Here is a 22,397-nt window from a genome sequence, read left to right as displayed (position 1 = left end):
TTCAAGAAGGAGATGGCATATCTATTCAACTATTATACAAATAATGTGGTTAATCATAACTAATCTGCATGGTACTGTAACAGACAGTGAGCTACTGCCTGGCTGAGGTAGAGTATACAGTAGTGTAACAGACAGAGTGTATAGTACACTGTAGCACAGCTGGTCTCTGCAAAGCACCATCCCTCTTTTATCTCTGCCTGCATGACGCAGACACAGCAGCATCTATCTATGGCATACTGTATCACCCTTCTTACACAGGTGCAGGCAGCAGAAAACACACACACACACACACACACACACACACGCGCGCGCACACGCGCACACACACACACACACACACACACAGTTTTGCAAACATTTGGGGACATTGCATTGACTTATTCATGCCATATCTCCTTACCCTAACTCTATCCTTACCCATGAAAATGTTGTCCCCAATTCCACAGGATTCCTGATATACGGTGCACGTTTTTGTCTCCAAATGTGTTAGGAAGAGGAACTTGCACATGCAGTATACAAAAATGAGCCAACATTGCATCTCACAGTGTCTGACATTAATTATGGCACAGCCTGTAATTTTAATTAAAGAAGGTCATTAAATATTAAACAAATAAAAAATGATAACGAAACACAATTTGGGCCAGACATGACGATGTGAATTAGTGGTAGCGTTCCCACATCTAGCTTCAGTTTTTATGGTCCAAAGGTTCCAAAGACTAGTTTTCCTGTCCAGTACAGTCACACTGTTAGTGAGCAGAGCTGGTGAAATAAGCTTGGTTGTCCTTTACATTTTGTTACCAAAAGCTGAAAACACATAAGCTGACAGTTAGTCAGGCTTTGACAGGCAGACTTTTCCCGCTGACAGTTTTTGGTTAGCAGCCCTCATAGGTCCATGTTGACTGACAGTTAATGCAGCAGACTGCTATGTTCAGGCTTTACAAGGTAAACATCGAGACCACTAAACGAAACAAAAAACAAGGCCGATAATTGCTTCTTTTTTTTTTAAAGGAGAGAGCAACAAGTTATAACTTCAGAAAGAGCTCCACTGATAAAGAAAACAACTTGAAGTATCATGGTCGCATTCAAGTGAGCTTGATTCAGTCTGATTCCAATTCGGTCTGCGTGTTGAGAGCCCTTAAAGTACTGTAGACTCCATCATAAGAAAAAATAATGGTTCTACGCTTCTAGAGAATTGATCAGCGTAGCATCAAACTCAATGTGAAGGCCGGCTGAGGCGCGGTAGTAGACTCCCTTTCTTCTCAATGCAAAACCCTTTTTTCCTCGAAAAGAAAAACAATGAAAAACGCAAACAACAGAGATGACACAACAATCGCTCTCTATAACAGGAGACAACGGAGTATCTAAGGGCTATTGTTACTGTGTCTGGCCAAACACTGAGACCAGCAGGAAAGGAGATGGGGGGGGGGGTTAAGGTACAACACAATCATGTCATTTTTCAGCACAAGATGTACATAAACTGTCTTGTTGAAAAATAACAAATGTGCATTAGCCCCAAAGTACATGCATGGATGTAATTGAGCGTAATGTTGATTCTGTGATGTACTGTATGGGTGTTCACAAACTTAGCATTTGAGGAGAGAATGACTGACAGCGGTACAAACAGATAGAGGTAGAGTGCGTGTGTCTCTGTGTGCGTGGATGGACCAAGTCACTGAACTCCAGTTGCCGCACAGAACAGGCAATGGGAAGGCTGGAATGTTAACAGCTTTCATGTCTTTCAACTCTGTCTTCCTCTGGTCCTCTGAAGGGGGACGTGGAGTGGGTGTGGGTCACACAAAGGGTGGAGAGCGATCCCTTCCTCTCTCTCTCTCTCATCTGACCCCAAAACAGCCATTATCAACGCCGCAAATTCCACCTTGTACTGCACAGAAGTCCACCTCCTAAACCTAAAACAGAAGAAATGCTGTTATTAAAATTCCAGGAATTCCTCCAGATGAACAGCTCCCAAAAAAAGAAAAAAAAAGACAATTGGTAGTTTACGGCTTACGGCATGCAGTCCTCTGGAAGTTCAAACTGTCACGGTCTGATGCCATTATGTGTCAACTGAGAGTCAACACTAATATGCAGTACTTGTTAACTTTAAAGCGATGACTACAATGCAGTAATGTTGACTTAACCTGCTTGCCCTCACATAGCACACAACTGTGTTTGAAAAAAACAGTAGACCTTTGAACTAAAGCTGTTAGATTATGGCAAAAATCATAATCACGATTATCTGGGTCAATACTGAAATCATTATTATATTATTTGACACGCTTGCTCACTGAGTTTGGAAACATCATGCATTTATTGAATCTTAAAATAATTAACATCTGTGTCATGGAGAAACAGCATACTGTTTGTCCCCTTTTTTATTTTTACCTCGTATTAGTACCTTTCATAGAGATATTTAACTTGCTTTGAAGCTTTTACAGAGGCATGGCTTTCATCCATTAGAGATTAAAAAGATTAATGGAAGTCAGTGCAGACTAAAACAAAAATAACTGGCACAGAGGGAACATATGACTAATCTTGTTTTGATCTGCTGTTCAGATACAAGATCCTTTCAGTTGGTGAAATTATAATTTCATATTGTATACTCGCTCGTCGTTGTTGGGGTGAGTGCTCTCTCCCTCCCACTTGCATTTTAAAGCTAGAAAATTCAGCTTATTATGCGAATGCATTAAAATCATAGCTTAACAAAAAAGCCTCAAGTGCCAATTCTCATGTTTTGTGTCATATCATGACATGACATCTTATGCATTGAAAATTAAATAAAAACATCTAATCATGCATATCTTCTTCAGTTACTGTACTACTTCAAGACTACTTCATGGTATAATCGTAATCGCTGTATTCCAAGAAGTCCAGGACATGGACGTGTGAAAACACAGAAAACTAAACTATTTGAGGGGTGAATGACATCAGGTCAGGACAGTCTTATTGAAATGAATGCCTTTTAAATCAGTTTTTCTCACTCGTGTCGCTGTATGCCCTATGTCAGGAACGGAGTGAGTGAGTTTTGACTTTTAGGGAGGGGCGAAAGTGCACAGCTGTGGAAGGGGTGTGCTGGATCGAGTGCCATTGCTCTGTGGCAGCAGCACAATAATAATATACAGTATATATTTTTAAATTAATAATAATTTCCCCATCTACACCAAATTGCCTCATGTAAAATAGCTCATCCACAAGCTCATAGTCATACTTGAGCTTGTAGATCTGCTATTTTCACCATGTTCACCTCTTTTCCCCATGAAATAAATGAATCACTTACTATGGCACAGATCACAGGGGTGTTTCTCTCTTGTATAAGGCTGCACTGGTCGGACCTTCAAACTGCAATTTGATGGCCTGTTTTAGGTTGAGCTGGGGGTCTGTGGTTGTCATAGCAACCACGGAGCCCTCTGGCAAGGCACTAGAAGGGGAAACTGGGTTGTAGCACGGAACAGGCAGAATGTTCTTTTTGTGTCCAGGATCCCAGCTCTCTCCCTGCGCTGGGTTTTGGAGTTGATAAGGATAACCTAAAGGTGGACTCTCCCTGTTCTTAGGGACTCTCGAGGGGCCATCGTTCCCAGGCATCACCCCAAGGGAAGCCATGACGGAATTCCATTTACCTCCTCCGTACGGAGGCCGGTCCGCTTTGATCAGGTTTGCGTTGTGGGCCTTCAGGTTGCTGGGATAGTCAAAGCCAGGGCAGAAGCCTTTCTGTAGCAGTTCACAGTTGTGCACCATGGCTGTGACGGTGCAAATGATCGGGGGAGGGCTGCCCTTGGGGTACCTCCGAATGCTTCCATGGAGGCTGCCCGCCGCCGAGCTCCCTGGCGGAGGAAGAGTGGAATGTCGGCTCCGGCTGCGGGGCAGCGAGTGCTGCTGGATCTGCTGGGTGAAGCTTAGGCTATCGGCTGGCACCGTCTGAACGGTGGCCAGGGAGTGGCAGGTGGACGAGGTCTGAGAGCTCTGCATAGAGTGGAAGCGCTCCGCCGTGGAGCCCGGGGACGAGGTGGAGGAGGTGGGGGTGCCAGCTACCCCTGTAGACAGAGATACTGCTGTGGTGCCACCTTCACCTCTATTACTCCCTGAGCTGGCAGAAGAGGGGCTCTTCATGCCGGTCCTCATAGGAGACAGGGGGTTGGAGGGGGGCAGCAGCCCAGGGTATGGCTTGGCTCCATAGCTCTCTAAGAGCCTGACAATGGTAAAGTGCCTACGCTTTGCAGCTACTTTGACTGGGCTGCGCCCGTATTTGTCCATGTGGTCAGGGTTTGCGCCTCTTTCCAGCAGCATGGCAACTATGTTAGCATGGCCCTCCTGAGCGGCGATGCTCAGGGCTGTGGCCCCCTGCTGACGGCAGGCTTGGTCTACGTCGATACCCTGGGTCTCTAGGAGCAGCCGTCCAACCTCAATATGACCCCTCCATGCGACCGAGTGTAAAGGTGGCCTCCCCTCTGCGTCCTTTGCGTTGGGGTCAGACCCTTGCCTTAGAAGCAGCTCCACTGCCTCCACATTCCCCTGCCAGGATGCCACATGAAGTGCTGTGCGCCCCTCACAGTCCCGCGACTCCAGGGGCACCCCGCCTTTCTCCACGAGGAGAGCAGCCATTTCCATGTGACTCTCCAGCACCAGGAGGTAAAGCAAAGGCCGTCCTTCTGCGTCACGGACATCTGTGTCTGTCCCTCTCCTCATCAGCAGCTCTGCCACCTCTTTATGACCCTCCAGGAGGGCAGCGCTCAGGGCAGAGTGTCCGTCATAGGCCCGGTGATCAATCGGAGAGCGTCTGTCCAGCAGCAGCCTGGCTGTGCTGCAGTGGCCCTCCTGGGCGGACAGAATAAGAGGAGTCCGTCCTTCAATGTCCATCTCGCCCACTCGAGCCATGCTGCCCCGCTCCGTCAAGGCACCACACACAGCCTTGTGGCCCTCACAGGCGGCAGCATGCAGTGGCGTCCAGCCGAGGTCGTCTTTATGGTTCTCATCCAGGCCTCTGTCCAGCAGCGCACGCACCACCTCCACGCTGCCTCTGGCTGCTGCCAGGCTCAGTGCTGTCCTGCCTTCGGCGTCAATGGCGTCCACGGCTGCTCCCCAGAACAGCACGCGCCCTACCGTCCCAATGTGACCCATAGCTGCAGCGGCCAGTAATGGAGTGACGGCCGCTGCAGCAGGGGCATCGGCGTCTGGGCCAGCAGTCTCGTCTACGTCGGCCCCAGCTTCCAACAGCAGCTCCACGACATCCTCGTGGCCCTCATAGGCTGCCAGAAGCAGGGGGGTCATCCCATCACAGTCTCTGTGCCCTGGATCGGCACCGCGCTCCAGTAGCAGGCTGACCACCTCCCCGTATCCTTTGAAGCCAGCTGCTGTAGGCACACAGAGCGCAGCCACTGACAGTGCGGTGCGTCCGTCTCCGTCCGCGAGGTCTGCCTCTGCGCTGTGGTCCAGCAGGATCTCAACGGCCTCGCGGTGCCCCATGTAGGCGGCTGCAATCAGCGGTGTGCGGCCCTCGCGGTCGGCCTTGTCAACCTGCGCCCCGTAGTCCAGCAGCGTCAAGAGGATCTCCTCATGGCCCCCCCAGGCTGCGGCCCTCAGAGCAGTCCGGCCGTCAGCATCGCATCCGTCCACGTCCGCTCCGGCATCCAGCAGGAGATGCACTGCTTCGCTGTGCCCCCCCCACGCCGCTGAGCGCAACGCGGTCCAGCCCTCACTGTCCGCATGCTCTATCAGCTTCACTGCCAGTTCAGGTTCCTGGCACTTGGCCCAGTCCAGGAGCACCGACAGAACCTTGATGTGACCCTGCCTAGAAGCAAGAGTCAACGGTGTTTGACCCTGATGGTCGCTAACCAGTGGATCGGCTCCGCGGCTCAGGAGGAAGCTGGCGACGTCTGCCGAGCCCACGTGGGCAGCACTGGCCAGCAATGTCCGTCCGTCTGTGGAATCAATTCGATTGACGGAAACCCCGCTGTCTAGGAGCATCCTTATAGAGTCCTGCCTCTCCAAGGCCCGTCGCATGATGGTTCCTCCACCGCTGATGCAATGCACCCCCACACTGGGGCCTCCGTCTGGGCAGCAGGTCGGAGGAAAGACCCCACTCCTCATCAGCAGCTGAAGGACATCCTGACTGACCAGAACAGGAGGCTGAGCAGAGGGGGCGTGGACACTAGAAGTGAGCCTGGGCACCCTGTTATTGAAGCTGGGTTTAAGAGTTGGCACCCCTGTCCACAGCATCCACAGGGCCAATAGCGATGGATTGTCCTTGTGTAGGCCAGAGGAGATCAGATGAGTGGCTAGCTGGCACGTTTCCTCTGTGTCCAAGTGAGAGCCCTGCAGAGTCAGAGCCATGGCCAGCATGCTGTGACCCTCCGCCATGCTACACAGGTACTTCTGCGTGCAATACTTGACGTCCATCAGCCACTCAGCAAAACTGGCGTGGAAAAGCAGCTTGCTACCCCCGGGGCCATCGATGAGGAGGGGGTTGAGGGTTTGGAGCTTACTCTGGAAGTCCTGGGGTCTGAGAGAGGTGTCCTGGGTCCACATGGCCGTGAAGAGCTGATGGGGGGTGAGGGGCTTGGGCGCGGCCAGAAGGGCGTTGAGGAGGGGCCTGACGTGGAGGAAGAGCCCCCGGGGGAAGAGTCTCTGGCACAGCCACAGGTAGAGGCCGTTGAGGGTCCCGGGGATGTCGCGGATCTCCCGCAGGCCCACCAGGGCGGCGGCCACGCCGTCCAGCACGCGCTCCAGGAACAGGAAGCAGCCGCCGCTTTTGATGTGCAGCAGGTTGAGCATGTCGGCCGTCTCGGGCGTCAGCTGGCGCCGGAGACCGCCCTCCTCGTCCAGACGGCGGAGGATGTACTGCTGCACGTCACGGACCGGAGCGGGCTTCCGCAGGTCATCCAAACACAGCTTACGAAAACCTACAACCAAGAAAGAGAGGTGGAGAAAGTTATCGCACTGTTCTTTTTTTAACCCATATAGTTTGCAATATTAACTGCCTGTTATGGGGTATTCAGTCCAGAGTCATGTTGATGTCAAGTTCTCCACCGTTTGAGTTTCCAGAGGTAAGGAGCCAAAGGATAACCCATAAAATATGAAAACTGGGAAAATAGATTGTCAGGTGAGAAGTTAGAAGTCTCTCTGCACAACACTACAGAAGCTTTCAGATGTCACACTGTGATAATGAAAATGTAGGATATTCATGAAGCTGAAAATGCAGTCTTACTGTATGTCAGCAGCAAAAGATTTACACAGCAGACAAACACACACACAGAATTGAGTATCATTATACATTTTAATTGTTGGCTGATTATTAAAATGTTATTAACCACTTAAACTCTATATACTTTGTCCCCCAGGGGTCTATACTAAGCTCCCTTATGTCCCTCTACACCAAATCTCTTCACCGAAAATAGCCAACCTACAAGCTCACAATGCATCGCAAGCTTGTAGATCTGTTATTTTTGCCGAATGTTTGCCCCATAATAGGGAAGCTAGAGTTCATGTGGTTAACACTTTAAACAACGTTCTAGTCAGACCAGGAAGAGAAATTCTGATTGAGAAATGCACTACTACACTTCACATTATTGCCTGTAGCTTCCAAGAACAAAGTGTTACCATTCTTCTTCTTGCTCATTGTGAGGTGACATTTCAAGTGCTGACATGCCATTCTTACATTATAATCAGATCAGAAAATGGCATGGTGCCTGACAATATTTGACACTCCATCTGGTTTGAATGTTTCAAGATGGGTGACTGACTACAGGTTTTCAACCCCTTAGTTTGTGTACACTGTATCGCCTATTATACAGTATGCTGTTGCTGTCGGGTGATGTGCAAAACTTTTTATCATAATTTTTTTGTGAAATTAGACAATCTACAAGCAGCTTGTAGATCGTCTATTTTCAATACTTTTTGAGTGACACTCTTTGTTGAAAGTTGAAATATGGAGATACAAGGTTTCTGTCCGACAGCCATGAATTATTGTCTGTCTTGTAATGCCTTATTATGCGTGATGAGCAATTAGCGTCTCTCATCACTGTCAGACAACAGAAAAGAATGCCACTAGTGTGCAAATGAGTCTGCTGAGCATCATGAGACACCATTAAGCAGGGCCGCAGGAAGGGTAGTGCGAACGGTGCGGTCGCACAGGGCCCCGCGCTTGGGGGAACAGATTCACGTTTAGTAAGAGTTATACCGAGAAATAACCGCAAATAACCACCAAAAACTCGGAAATATCCGCCCAAAACCGCGCGCGCACGCGACTTCGCACAGGGCCCCGCATTTCTCCCAGACGGCTCTGCCATTAAGCTAAATCAAAAGAATTAACCATGCTCAGCACGTTCCCTCTGGACATTTTAGACAATGCTGCATGCGTTCACATTTACAGTGTACAATAAAGCAGTGTTTCCTAAATAATATGACCTGTTTTTAAAGGTTGCATGTTTATATATATTTTTTGCACTTTTCCTCCAATTGTATTCTCCAAAACGCTTCTCTGAATACATTTTTAAAAAACGGGGATAATTATAATAATTATATATTCAGAAATTAATTATAATAATAAAAGAAAACGTTAAAAAAAATTGTGAAAAACATGCATTGAGAGCTTGTCCGGCCGGCGGACATATTGGTCGGATCGGTGGTGCAACATACTGTAGGTGTGAAGGCCGTGTAGCGGCCGACCTCTAGCACATTAAAGGGGTGGGAGTAACTCAGAGCATTATGTATACATTGAGATGGTGGTAAAAACTACTAGCATTTGAGTATACATTAAATTAAAGGGTGGTATTAACTAATAGCATTTGAGTATACATTAAAGGGTGGTATTAACGAATAACATTTAAGTATACATTAAAGAGTGGAAGTAACTATAGCATTTGAGTATACATTAAAGGACGGCAGTAACTAATAACATTTGATTATACATTAAAGAGTGGAAGTAATAGCATCTTGAAACTGCAGCTTATATCCCTCAATGCGAGTGACAACTTTGAAGTGTTCAATATCAAAAATCTGCACAAACCTTACAATATGCTAAGATTTAAGTACATTTTCAATACAAAATATTATAGAAATATTATAGAAATAAAACTTTTATGAGAATGCGTCCTGACATAATTTCAGATGTTACTTGTTCTTGCCCAATTAAACTTAGTATTCATTTAGATCCTCTCTCTGAATTTAAAACTTTCAATCATTGTGCTTATCATAGGCCTCAACACATAATATAATATTGTATACATGTAACATTTGTGCTTTAAGGTTATGATGAATCAATTAAAGTGCATTTAACTGATATGGATAGACACGCGTTGTTCAAATGTAAAAGAAAAAAAAGGAAAATGATTATGTCATTGGGTATAATCTTTGAAAAGAAAGTTTTAGTGAGTTATTTGGCAAGTAACTTTGCTCCTTCGATATTAATATTTATTCAAATTAATCGTTTAAATATGGCACTCTCTACACTTGTGGTGGAGGACATCTTGCTGGCAGCAGCTACTGATGATCCTCAAGCCCCCAGAACCGGGGGGAATAAATGAAGCGGCTATCCTGGTGGCCTACTCTGGTACTGCAACTTGACCACAGCTGGGGCCCTCTACATCAGTGGTTCTCAGCCTGTGGGTTGCGACCCAGGGGGGTCCCCAAATGATTTTGGGGATTTTCTTAATGTGCAAATTGTTTTCTCACTCAACAGTAAACAAACCAACATACAGTATAAGTGTATACAGGGTATCTGCACATTTCTAAAGTTACAATCTAATGACTTTTAAGATCTTTTAAAAACCAAATTAGCCAAATTGTCAAACATTACGCAAGAAAGAGGCAAACATTGTGAAAATAGCCGATTTACATGCTCACAACGCCTCGCACTGCTTGTTCGGCTATTTTCACAATATTTATCTGTGGAACCGAGTCAAACTAAATGGAATGCCTATAATTCCAAGTGCTTGTCATGGTGGGGGGTCCCAAGTTCAAATATTATTTTGGGGGGTCGCGGCCTGAAAGGGTTGAGAAGAACTGCTCTACATGAACGAGGAAATTGTGTTGCAGCGCATTGTGAGCTTGTACATTGTCTATACTTCGGTTTTTAAAGACTGAATCATTCTGATATCACCAAGACCTTTGTGTTATGCCATCTTTGCTGTACCACTGTCTATAGACTGTTAGGCGTTTCTTCTTTATGATTAACTTTATATTTTGACATTTCTATCTTCTTTATGATTAACTTTATATTTTGACGTTTCTATCTTCTTTATGATTAACTTTATATTTTTGGTAAATAATGTGGAACTCAGACGTCATGTTGATGTCGTCATATTGAAACTGACGCCATATTGATTTCTTGAGGAGTTATTTGCCTCACCATTGACTTGACCAGTATAAATGTACTTTTTAAAGTTGTAATTTTTCTAAAAGTATATTATTTGACTTTTTCCGGATTTGGAAATTATGCAGCTGATGTGTCCCGATTTTTCTTTCAACCTGGCATCCCTATTTTGGGCATACATACATGTATCATTATAAGCAAAATATTTCAAAAGTTTAAAAAAAATCTCACACACATTGCAACAGGCAGACAACATTTGGTGAAATGTCAGTAAAAACATCGTTAATTAGAAAATCTCCAAAATCTGGATTGGCAGACCCAAAAATCAGTCTTTGTTTGGGTTCTAGCATACAGTACCTGAGAACATCCTGCACACTGCTTTGTTCTGCCGTCGCACAGAGCAGAGGAGCAGGAGCCAGCTGGGCAGAAGGTGCTGGTGGTTGGCCAAGAGCTCAGCGATGGAACTGCTCCTCTTTGTGGATCCTTCCGCCCCAGCGGCCCCATCCCCTGCCCCGAAACCACAGCCTGTGTCCAAGGAGTCCACCACCAGCATCAGACTCTGGCCAGGAGGGGGGAGATCCAGCAAGGGCAACAACACAGCCCTGGTGGTGAGAGAGAGAGACAGACAGACAGACAGACGGAGAGAACAGGGCGTGTGGATTAGTGTCATCAATGTGTTCTTATTTTTATGATGACTTCCCATTGCATCAAGAGGCTTTGGCAAATATTGCTCATATAACATTCATGCCAATAAAGCCCACTGAAATGAAACAGGGGTGTGGCGTGGAATAAAGAGAAAGAGAGAGAGAGAGAGAAAGAGAGAGAGAGAGAATGATAATGGACAAGGAACAGTAGACGAAGGTAACCTACAGTATCGGCGCTATCAAAACCTTTTATGTCCCCAAAAAATTTAGTTACAGTATTATTTAGTCACAAGGTCTATCAAAGAATACCAAAAGAAAGTGCAATGAGAATTAAAGAAAAAGTGCAGGAGTCATTTTAAGTCGAGTGGGAAGATGTTATTGCATCACATTATAAAGTAGGCAGCAGAGCAGATTCTAACAACTCCACAGAGAGGCAGTGAGACTAAATGAAAGCCATTCCATCATTGGGTTGGCAGTACAGACTGACAGGGCAGTGATAAAAAACAGCAGAGCAATGAAAGCAGTGCCATTTATGCAGCACAAAATGTGTCAGAATTTGTAGAAATGCTTGAGCGACAATGGTGATTTCTTCTTCCAGCGGCACATGAGGTGATGTTTCGGGAGCCAGATCGCTCCTGTTCAGGCAGGCCTTTCATTCAACTTCCCATGGCCTTCTTCCTAATAATCCCTGACCCAACCTGCCTGTCTGCTTGCCTCCCTCCCTCCCTCCCTCCCTCCCTCCCTCCCTCTCTTCCTCCCTCTCTTCCTCCCTCTGCCTCAGCGCTCTCTCCTTCACTCCCCAGGAGCCTCTGTCTCCTGAGGCTTGGTACTGGAGCGCAGCGATCCGCTGATGACTCAGGCCGATGGAACCTCTGGGATGCGATTCTCCGCCCTGGGCACACACTCATGGGTGTACGTATGTATGCTGGCATTTGCGATGGATCTTTCTTACAGAAAGTCTCCCACACACACATACAGTACACAGCTTTTTCTCTCACATGGCAGAGTGTGAGTCTGCCCCCTGTTCTGTCCACTCTGACCGGCAGAAGGTTCCTGCTGCAGTCTGATGACTTCCACTCTTATCACGTGCCAGTAGGCACAGTTTGCAGAGCTCATGCACTTTAAGTCCTCTCGCATGGCTTATGGGCACCCAAAAATAGGTAGTCCACTTCTGCAGCCCCTCAAAGATTTATGCCTCATGGAAAACGTATGGCTTTTAACTTTGTGTTATGTTTTTCATCTTTCACTTATCCATCTATCCATCTATCTATATCTATATCTACCGTATACATATATATACATATATCTATATACTGTATATACACACACAAATTATTAATAACATTTCTCAACATAAAAAGGCTCCTCAGTCTTTTCTCCTATGCTAGAAATTGTGCAAGTAACTTCTAAATTCAATAAATCATATAATAGCTTATATGGAACAGAGCAGCCATTATCTGCAGATATGAACTCTCTCACACAACCGGAAAGTGAGGTGTAAAGTCTGGAACTGTGCCAAAAAGAATGACTTGAGGAAAATGGTCAAGGTTACTGCGATAGCAGTGTTACAGCACCAAGGGGGATACTGTGGGTGAGGGTATTCTGGTTTATAACAAATAAGACCACCATAGGTATGTCTGATTGATTTTTATGTAAAATCTCAAACATTTTGTCCAGGTTGTACAGTTACTCTTCCAGTTTCTGTCTGAGTTTTCCATAATGATCAGCATTTGCTGGTCCTGCATGATATTATACTATTATTATACTAACATATGAATTAGTAAACTGAGCGATATTTCTCTTGAATTGAAACTACCACTACTGTACAACAACCCCATGCCTGTCTCTCTGATACATATTTGTGTTTGTAAGCATCATAGCTTTATCATCATAGCATGATTGAACAAGGTTTTACTGCATCTGCTAAAAATATGTGTGGAATGTGTGTGTCTTTCTCAGTCTGAGGAAGAGCTAGACACTCGAAACATCACCTTGGTGGTAATACATTATCCATGGGAGCATGATCCAGTGTGCACTGTGCAGAGTCTATTTTTGTATGATAACAGCTTGCTTACCTTGGAAAACCGAAAAGAAAGGAAAGCATGCTGCTCCCAAGACACAGCTCTGCAGGTATATTAAAGACTGCAAAGTACCTGATTGTGGCATGTTTAATTAGATTGGCTAACCTTAACGCTGCTGGACAGGCTTAATCAGGTGGTTGTTCATTGTATTCATACAACAGAATGCCACTCAGTTTTAGCACATAATTATGTGCTTATCTTATCTGTCTTTCCCTGGGATTGTTTTGAGAAAGGGGAAGAGAATGCACACATAGTACAAAACAAAACAAAACAAAACGTGGAATGCAAAATGGCTATGTCGCTCAGTTGGTGCAATTCTCATCAATATTCTTCGTTCAAATACAAGATTTATCGAACAACTGTTAAAACACTGAAGACCATTTAAGCACTGTGCGCTAAATGACACAGTAGCGCCGTTACCAGAGCAGATTTAAAACCTGCCCTGGGCAGCCGTCCAAACACAGCTAGATTACAGGCTTATCACACTTAGGTGCGCGTTAGTAATTTGATAAAAGGAGACACTCCCTTCCTGACCACACGCTTAGCACTGCAGGGGAGGAGGTTAATGTGCTTTTAATTGCCCCACCGGGTTTTCCGCTCCAGACGGTCCTCGTGGTCCTACGACAGGGAGACTGTGGGTGGCCTTTATTGACCCTTCACTGTAATTGGGTGCGGTGTGGAGAGGTGTGTGTCATAAGCACTTACAGTAAGCCATATACAGTATACTTAAATTAGCCGATCTACAAGCTGACAACGTGTCACATCACGACACGTTGTGAGCTTGTAGATCGGCTATTTTTGACCATTTCTGTCTATAATGATATGCCCAAAATAGGGGACACCAGGTTGACAGTGGATAACCAGCATTTCCAGGATCGTAACTGGGTGGATTTGAAAGAGACGAGTCGAAAACAACCGAGCCTTTCTGATCAGAGTCGAGCTGGGAGAAGGAACAGCGAGAGGAAGTCAGTGTTGTCGTCGGACGGTCTTTGCCTTTACTAAAACTGTCGTTGACAGACAGCCTGTCTGTCAACAGGCTATAACAGTATAACATCTTGTATAACAGCCGGTGGTAAAGCACATATTAGGGCCATTCATGAGAGCGCTCTTGTGGTTCCTGTTGTGTTGACTGTGTCCGTTACACTGTTGAAGCAGCGTTAATGACTCAGCGGCCACAGCAATCTACCAGCTGTTTCAAAGCAAAGAGCCTGTGTGTGCACTCACTCCCACTCAAAGCTCATGTTTCATCTGTTTGTCAACGGCTGTTCACATGACGATGCCGTGCCCGCAGCCACTTTCTCTCACTGCCTCACAAAACACACACACACACACACATGGGCACACACACAGCTCCTAGCCATGGGCCAGTCAGAGGTAAATGTGGAATCTAGCTCTGTAGTTCACACCAGACAATAACAAACAGAGGAGCAGAGTGCTAGAGGCCTGGACAGTGGACACATGGCAGTGTAAACACACAGCATAGAGTTAAATGCTCCTCGTGAGAAGGGCGACCTCACTGAACGGTACTGAGATGGTCACTGGAGTGCTGGAAGCATTTTTTCACCTCTTTGTCCATTTTGCTCCCTCTGAAAGGACGTTGTGTCGTAAATAGCATTGTAGCATTCATTCAGACTGGAGGCCCATTGTGACTGCTGTGAATGGGCTGCATTATAAGTGGAGAAAATAAATAAATATAGAAGCCAGCGAAGGGGGGGACAATTACGTTCTTTTTCCTGTGACTATCTCGGCTTGTCTTTGTTTGACTCATGGACACGAGGCTTTGAGGTGACATGCACAGAGAATAGAGTACACATAAAACTGAAACTGAGTCTTGAAGTAAATTCAGACTCCACTCTCAGTCTCCGCACCTAACTGACAGGCAACTCCCCGGGTTGAAAGGGCTGGGTGGCAGATCGGGGTTTACATGGCTCTTTCTGCCTTTTGAAAACTTTTTTAATCCATTACCTCAGAAGGGAGGGGCAGACTGTCAATTTGACAACCCTGAAATTGGCATTATTCTAAATCAGCCTCAATGAAGTGCTGCCCTTTGCAGACAAAGCTCATTGTTGTCAAATCAACACAAATAAAAAACAAACAAATAAAAAAAAAAAGGTATTGAAGTAGAGACATGAGAATTAAACAAACCTTTTGAAGGTGTCATCGGGGTCCTTTTGGCAGTGAAGAGGCTCCAGGGCAGAGGACACTGCGGGGCTCTCCAGGGCCTCCTTGTAGCCATGCGAGAGGAGAGGGGAGCTCTTTAGCTGTTCCACCAGGCCCAGCACAAACCTCCACAGAACCATGCTCCTCAGGTCTTCCCTCTGGCAAAAGTGGAAGGCAAGGCAGCGTGATGCCAGCCCAGCCCCAAGCCCAGGTTCCGAGGTGGGGCACACTGCCTCCGTACATAGTGCCGTCTTTCCGGCACCGGGGCCCCCCGTCACCAACAGTCCTGGAGGCCGCCCGGGTACGGGCCGTGCCTCCAGGCAGCGCCACAGCTTCTCCAAGGCCCATTCCCGGCAATAGAAGCGTCGGCCCTGGAGCAGGCTGGGGGTGCTGCCGAACTCGCGGTTGCTCATTGAGCCCCCGGGATCTGATATCCAGGGAACAACAACACGCTGCTGGCCTCTCCACGTCCCATGCTCCACTTCCTCACCAACTTCAGTCTAGCTGTTGGTTTTGAGCTGTAGTTGTCTGACAGCTCAGGGCAATGACAAGTACACCCCCCCACCACAGGCCGTTCCTGGGAGTGATGCGTCAGGTGTCTCGATTGTTATCAGCAGTTTCCCCAGCTAGCCCTGTCAGTCCTCAGCCCAGGGTCCTTTTGTGAGGTGAAGGGTTGACAACAGCACGAGAGGTTAAGTCCACTAGAAGTTCATGGAGTATGGGAAAAGGCGCTCAGCTCTGCGTTTCTCTCCCACCTTGTGATCAATCAAAGCTCCGCAGCCACTGCCAACTTCATCCTGTGTTCAGAAACGAAGGTCTGCTGTTTGCCCCATTCATCAGGCTTCCACCTAGATTCTGGTGCTGCTCTGTCAGGAATGAATAAAAATGACAGAAAGAGAGGGAGAAAGACGAAAATATGAGACTGACAACATTTCTCTCATAGATATAATAATCATCTCATCCCTCTAAGCTCACCTCCCAGTGGGCTTGAGAGGTCTTCCAATTACCACTGCTCTCTGTTCTTAACGTCTGCCTTACACTTTCTGTCCCATTTCTCTCCAAGTTTTCAAGCTGCTTCATTCCGCGGAGCCTCGGATGGAATTCCCTCCTCTTTTTCTCACACACACACACACCCTTCCTCACCTCCCTCCCTCTCTCTCTCCCCCTCCCTCCGCCACTCTCCGCTCCGTCCTCACCAGTTTTTCTCGTCTGTGTTTTCTCTCCACCTCTAGTGTTTCTCAGCATGTCAGGACATGCACTGAAGAGCAGAGTGCCCTTTAAACACACACACACACACACACACACACACACACACACACACACACACACACACACACACACACACACACACACACACACACACACACACACACACACACACACACACACACACACACACACACACACACACACACACACACACACACACACACACACACACACAGAAAGAGAGATAGACAGTCAGAAAGGGTGAAACGGAATGAGAGGGAAAGAGAGACCAAGACATAAATAGAAAGAGCAAGAGAGCAAGTGAATGGCAGGGAAAGGGAGATCGACAGAGAGAGAGAGTGCAAGACATAAATAGAAAAGCAAAACAGCAAGTGAATGACAGGGAAAGAGAGAGAGAGAGGGAGGGAGAGGGAGAGAGAGAGCGCTCATACACATGTGAAGGTTTCCAAAGGTGGGGAGAGGTTGCTTGGGGGTCAAAGTTCAACCACAGGACCATGCTACAGCTCAAATATTCGCACCGAGCCTGAGTCTTTGGGATTTCAGAGGAAGGTGTGGTAATACCTATAGGGAAACAGCCGAAGCACCAATGTCAAAACTAGTATCAGATTTGTATAAACGTCCATGTGGATAGGGTATGTATGGTATCATTATTTCTGACACTTAATATGCTGTACCTCCATCAAGAGTATCGAAGAACTCTAGAACTCTAAGAATGACTGTAACTGATGAGTAATGACAAGCATCTCACACTGTGCTTCGGTATTTTAGAGAGCTCATCTCGAGTCCAACCAACAGCAAACTGTTGATGAGTTTGAATACAAAACTCTTGCAAGGATCAAGTTTGTGCTTTGGAACTGGAAAAGCCGGATTATGGTCAGTGTCACCTGAGTCAGTGGGAGTTTTCAGGAAGAGGAAGAGATGCTTGAGAAAACCATTAAATCCAGGCAGTTACAGTAGCTGGTATAGAGCCAGATGCTACATGTTTGCGTCTGATATGCCGATCTTGATTTTGGAGAGTCCTAGACCACCGATTACCAATGATTTGTACCCAAATGTTACCCAAATGTTGTTATAAAGTGCAAAATGTTTTCATCAATTTGAAAAACTTTTACTGCCACCTGGCGACGGGACACCTTGTGAGATTGGAGATGGGATATTTTTTAATAGGGTTTAATTATTTATAAAAAATCTGGACACATCGGCTACATAACTGCAGATACCAATGTCAAAAAAGTCAAATAATGGCCACAATATTCTAGTTGCTGGACATCGTGGCGTTACTGAGGACAAATTACAGTATTAACTACTCATCCTGGTCCTATCATTATCTTGAGAAGTTGAGAACTAAAGGTAAGAAAATAACTAACTAAAAACAACTTGGAGATCAGTGACAGGAGTAAAGTTGCAGTTTAACAAAGTGTCTCATAATAGCAGCTACTAGCTGGCTTTTTGGCCATTGAGGACAGCCACCACCTGGCCTGGGTGTATTACAGTTAGGCTGCTACATTTATGGATCTCACAAGTTAGAATGTGTCTGTATTTATCCAACATCCCATCTGTGAGCAAGGTCATATGTGCACCTAATCTTAACATCACATTGGCTGTTGTGTGAATTGAACCTGTGTGATGGGTTATAAAAGTCTCTCTAAGCCAACACAAGTACTAATTCCCCGTCAGAGACATCTAAAATCCTGTGTGAAAAAGGCAGATTTGCTTTGTTTTCTGACATGTTAATCCATCTTTATACCATGCTGCCATTCCAGGGACGCCGTTTCTGAGCTTTGTGCCCTCGGGTTGGGTAGGGTTACATCACTGACAATAAAACCAAGAATATAAGAATCTGAAAGCCCCACTAGTAGCTATGTGAGTGCGCTGCTCCTTACACCCAACCAGACTGAAATGGTTTGAAACAACCGATATTGCTATCCTTGGAGACCCAAAAATGTTAAGTGAAATAAAATTACAACAGCTAGGAAAGGCCATGGGGGTCACCAAAAGCAGTATAGGTCTATCCTGCAACCTGGCTGTTGGTTTATGAGATACATATTTTGGGGCAGCTGTTGCTTAGTGGGTAGAGAGGTGTCTGGCAATCAGATGGACAAGTGGTCACTCAGATGATTGGTCAAGTGGTCACTCAGTTGATGATTAGTGACGTGTTTCAGCATAAATAAACTCAGAAGTGCCATGGCAATCCACCCCTTACATTTTGAGATAACTTGCGTGCAAATTTTGGCACAAGGGTGGTGCTAGAGGAAAGGCAATGGGGTCAACAAAATCAGTATGGTAAGATTAATCCTCTGAAGAGCATGATGGTCACAGCACAATGTTGTTTGGGGGCAAATTGGTGGATGGACAAAAAAGACTAGTGTAACTATCCTCACAAAAATGAATGTAAATGCTCCCAACATCTTTTGTAATTGTAATCATGACCCCAAACCATGGTCATATTATTTACTCAGTAATGATAATGAACTGAATCAGCCTACTCTGGGTAACCGGAAGACTCGCCCCGAAACATGCTCTACCCCAATTTCTTTTGCGGACCAGCGGTTCTTGTATTCTTGTATTTGTTTTACGAGGATAAGGTTCGAAATAAGTTTAGGTTCCTCCTGGATAGTTTACTGAGGTTTAGGAATAAGGTTAGGTTTTGGCACCGTATTCAGGTGAATACCGCCGGATTTGCCCCGGGGCGACTGCGTTTTGGTATTCCTACTCTGTACTAGCCTAAATTGACCACAACTGTAGGTACTGAATAGGCATTGGCTTAGCAGTAAAAGGGTATCCTGGATCTTTAGTGGAAAGGTTTCAGGACCTAAGAGCTCTCTTGCCTCACATGGTTTTAATTAAGATGCTATAAAAAGTGAACCCTGCTGCTCTGCCGTGATGGAACAAGAGCAGAATCCACACCTCTTTGCCCACCTTCGCTGACAAATGCACTTTGTAGGTTCACTTAGTGGAAAGAAGAAAAGCTGACTGTGCTAGAAAGGAAAATCCAGAAGCAAGCACTGAAAAGGCCAAAGCCAGAAGATGCATTAGGAGGGATTGTGGTCGATGTTCAAATGGATACGAGTACCTTATAGGCTCCTCATCTGATAAGAGAAAAACCTCTGAAATCACTGTAAAATTCAATGACAAATTCAGACAAGGAATGTCATGTCAGTGGTCTCTGTGAAAAGGTTAGCATGTTGCTGATGGAATGAATGCACAGTGGTAGCATCAGCAGCAGCCACTTCGATCACCATCATCATCATGAAAGATCTGATCAGTTTGAGCGCAACCTCCCAGCTGTATTTTTGTCGTGGCTAGTCTACTTTGTAACTGCATGCTGCAGAAGCCTCACTTTTGTTAAAGAAAAACAACAACAAAAAACGCCAATGATGTCTAGGATATATTCTTGTATATCATTGTACTTCTTTAAATGTCTCTATGAATTGAATACACAAGACCACAATGTAAATAGCACCATTGTATAATCGTACCACTGTTTTTTTTTCTTTCTAAACTGTTTTTATGATGTTCTGCATAGTAGTGTATATCCGTCTGTTGTTTAATGTCACTATGAATTGAGTACAAAAGGACCCCAATTGAAACAAGCCAGTGGCTTTCTTGGGCTTTTTAATCCTATTTAGTTGACCTTGTATTTAAACTGTACTTTCATGTGCTTTTTTCCTGAAAACTTCTAAATAAAGTATTCAATCAATCCAATCAATCAATTAATAAAGTAAGCCTATTCAATCAATCAACAGCAGGCTTCTGATTAATCTCAACATGTTCTGGAAAGGAGTGAAGGAGCCTTGATAACTGACACCTGCCATTCCATCCACTGAAAATGGCAACATTCCTGTCATGATGATGATGACACCACTTTGTCCTGCCCGCCCGCACGTCACTTTTCTCAGCGTGAAACGAGACACAACCACACACCCTCCTGTTCAAACGAGGGAACTGGTCTAGCGAAAATAAATACATAATAGTTTTCGTGTGAAACCCAGTGGTGTAAAGTAACTAAGTACATTTACTCAAGTACAATTTTTAGATATTTGTTAAATACTTGTTAAATGTGACATTCTGCATAGTGAGTACTTTCTACTTTTAGTACTTTAAGTACATTTTGATACCAACTTTTTTTGAATTCCGGACTTTTACTTGAAACAAAGTATTTCTATATTGCTGTATTGATACTTTTACTTAAGTAAAACATTTGAGTACCCCCTGGTGAAACCAAAAGCATGTCGAATCTCTGTTGTTTTGGTAAACAATTGGTGGTGGAAACGAGCAGCAGCTGAGAACAATAATAATTACCATAAGGTTTATGTTTTATCATTTCTCAGAGGCAACGATGAACGAAGTAGACTCTGCCTGTAGGCTACCGTTCCAGAAGAACAGGTTACATTACTTTCTAATCTAAACAGAGCGTTAAACAAGATACAAAGTGTCAATCCTTCGACCATTTTACGTGCTGAGCACGGAAAATGCTCGAAGTATTGACACTGTATCGGGACTGCTCAATACTTCCCCAGTTCCCCACGACATCAAAGATCATCAACTGGCTACATTTCAATTGACCGTCATTCTACCGGTGGTGGAAAAAGTACTCACATTTTTATACTTGAGTAAAAGTATCAATACTGCAATGTAGAAGTACTCTGTTGCAAGTGAAAGTCCGGAATTCAAAATGTACTTGAGTGAAAGTACTTAAAGTACCAAAAGTAAAAGTACTCATCATGCAGTATATGTCGAGTTCGTCATGTATAAAAATCAAATCGCTTCTTTGCGACATATGTTGCGTGAGCTTGTAGATCGGCTATTTTCAAATGGCCGAAATGTATATAGGCCGGAAGTGGTAAATGTATGTTTTGTAATAATAATTAAATTCTAGAAAGAATTAAATTCTTTAGCAGGAGCTGTACAGCGGAGTGAGAGGTTAATGGAGGTACTATAATAATTTAAGTTGTCAAATAATTGTATAGAGTAAAAAGTACAATATTTGCCTGTGAGATGTAATTGAAAATACCCAACAAGTAAAGTAAAAAATATCTCTCAAAGTTGTACTTAAGTACAGTACTTGAGTAAATGTACTTAGTTACTTTCCACCACTGCATTGACCGTCATTCTACAGGTGCTGCTGGTCCCCCCAGAGAGAAGAAGCACTACAAAGCCTACCACCACCACAACACTGTCGCTGCATGTCGTCCAGCCCACGCGTCAAAACAAGCTTTAGATTTTCATTTAACTGACATTAATAAACATGCAGGTGTTGTCTACGCGACATGAAACGGAGCAGGCACCAGACGCTCTCTGGATTGACACTTTGTATCGAGTATAACGCTCGCGTTATATACTCGATACAAAGTGTCAATCCAGAGAGCATTCTCCCGTATAACACGCTCCCCAAATTCTGAATCCGTGTCCAAACGAGGAGCGCATGATTCGTGGGAAGAAGAAATCCACTTGACTTGATTTCTTGTAATCGATCATGTCAAATCTAAGCAGCTGGTTTCTTACCTGGAAGGTGCGCTGAGCTCGGATCTCCCCTGAGCTTTTAGTGTCGGGCATCAACATCAACACAGCCTACATTCAGTAGTATACTGTGGTTATTGTCACGTGTCGATACGTAGAGCTCCCACCATCCCATACATAACATAAAGCCTATTCAAGACTGTAGTGAAAACTACAGATTGATGCTTGACGCAAAACTGTAAAAAACAATCTCTCTCTCTCTTTGTCTCTCCCTTCCTCTCTCTCTTCCTCTCCCTCTCTCTATCTCTCCCTCTCTCACACACACACACACACACACACACACACACACACACACTCTCTCTCTCTCTCTCTCTCTCTCTCTCTCTCCCTTCCTCCCTCTCTCCCCCCCTCTCTCTCTCTCTCTCTCCCTCTCTCTCTCTTTGTCTCTCTCTCTCCCTTCCTCTCTCTCTCTTCCTCTCCCTCTCTCTATCTCTCCCTCTCTCTCTCACACACACACAC

The 22,397-nt window shown here is 45.2% G+C and overlaps 1 protein-coding gene across 4 annotated transcripts; it reads right to left on the bottom strand.

Moving 5' to 3' along the window:
• Positions 1-549: 549 nt before the first annotated feature.
• ankrd50l (ankyrin repeat domain 50-like) lies at positions 550-22,158 on the bottom strand. Of its 4 annotated transcripts, none has more exons than XM_080412360.1 (5): positions 21,924-22,158; positions 15,174-16,054; positions 10,661-10,905; positions 3,275-6,893; positions 550-1,907 (listed from the first exon to the last, which is right to left on the bottom strand). In XM_080412360.1, exons 2-4 carry the CDS (start codon positions 15,599-15,601, stop codon positions 3,286-3,288), a joined length of 4,281 nt encoding a protein of 1,426 aa, XP_080268486.1. In that variant the 5' UTR covers positions 15,602-16,054; positions 21,924-22,158; the 3' UTR covers positions 550-1,907; positions 3,275-3,285. The 4 variants fall into 4 exon arrangements, with proteins under 4 accessions (XP_080268486.1, XP_080268489.1, XP_080268487.1 ...); XM_080412363.1 differs by lacking the exon at positions 21,924-22,158 and adding an exon at positions 16,385-16,642; XM_080412361.1 differs by lacking the exon at positions 21,924-22,158 and adding an exon at positions 16,164-16,305 and having other exon boundaries at positions 15,174-16,052.
• Positions 22,159-22,397: the final 239 nt, after the last annotated feature.

Source organism: Gymnoscopelus braueri (assembly GCF_963280865.1).
Source record: "Gymnoscopelus braueri genome assembly, chromosome: 18".
NCBI lineage: Eukaryota > Metazoa > Chordata > Actinopteri > Myctophiformes > Myctophidae > Gymnoscopelus > Gymnoscopelus braueri.
The sequence above is the reverse complement of the archived record's forward strand: the minus strand, read 5'-3'. Positions and strand labels throughout refer to the sequence as shown.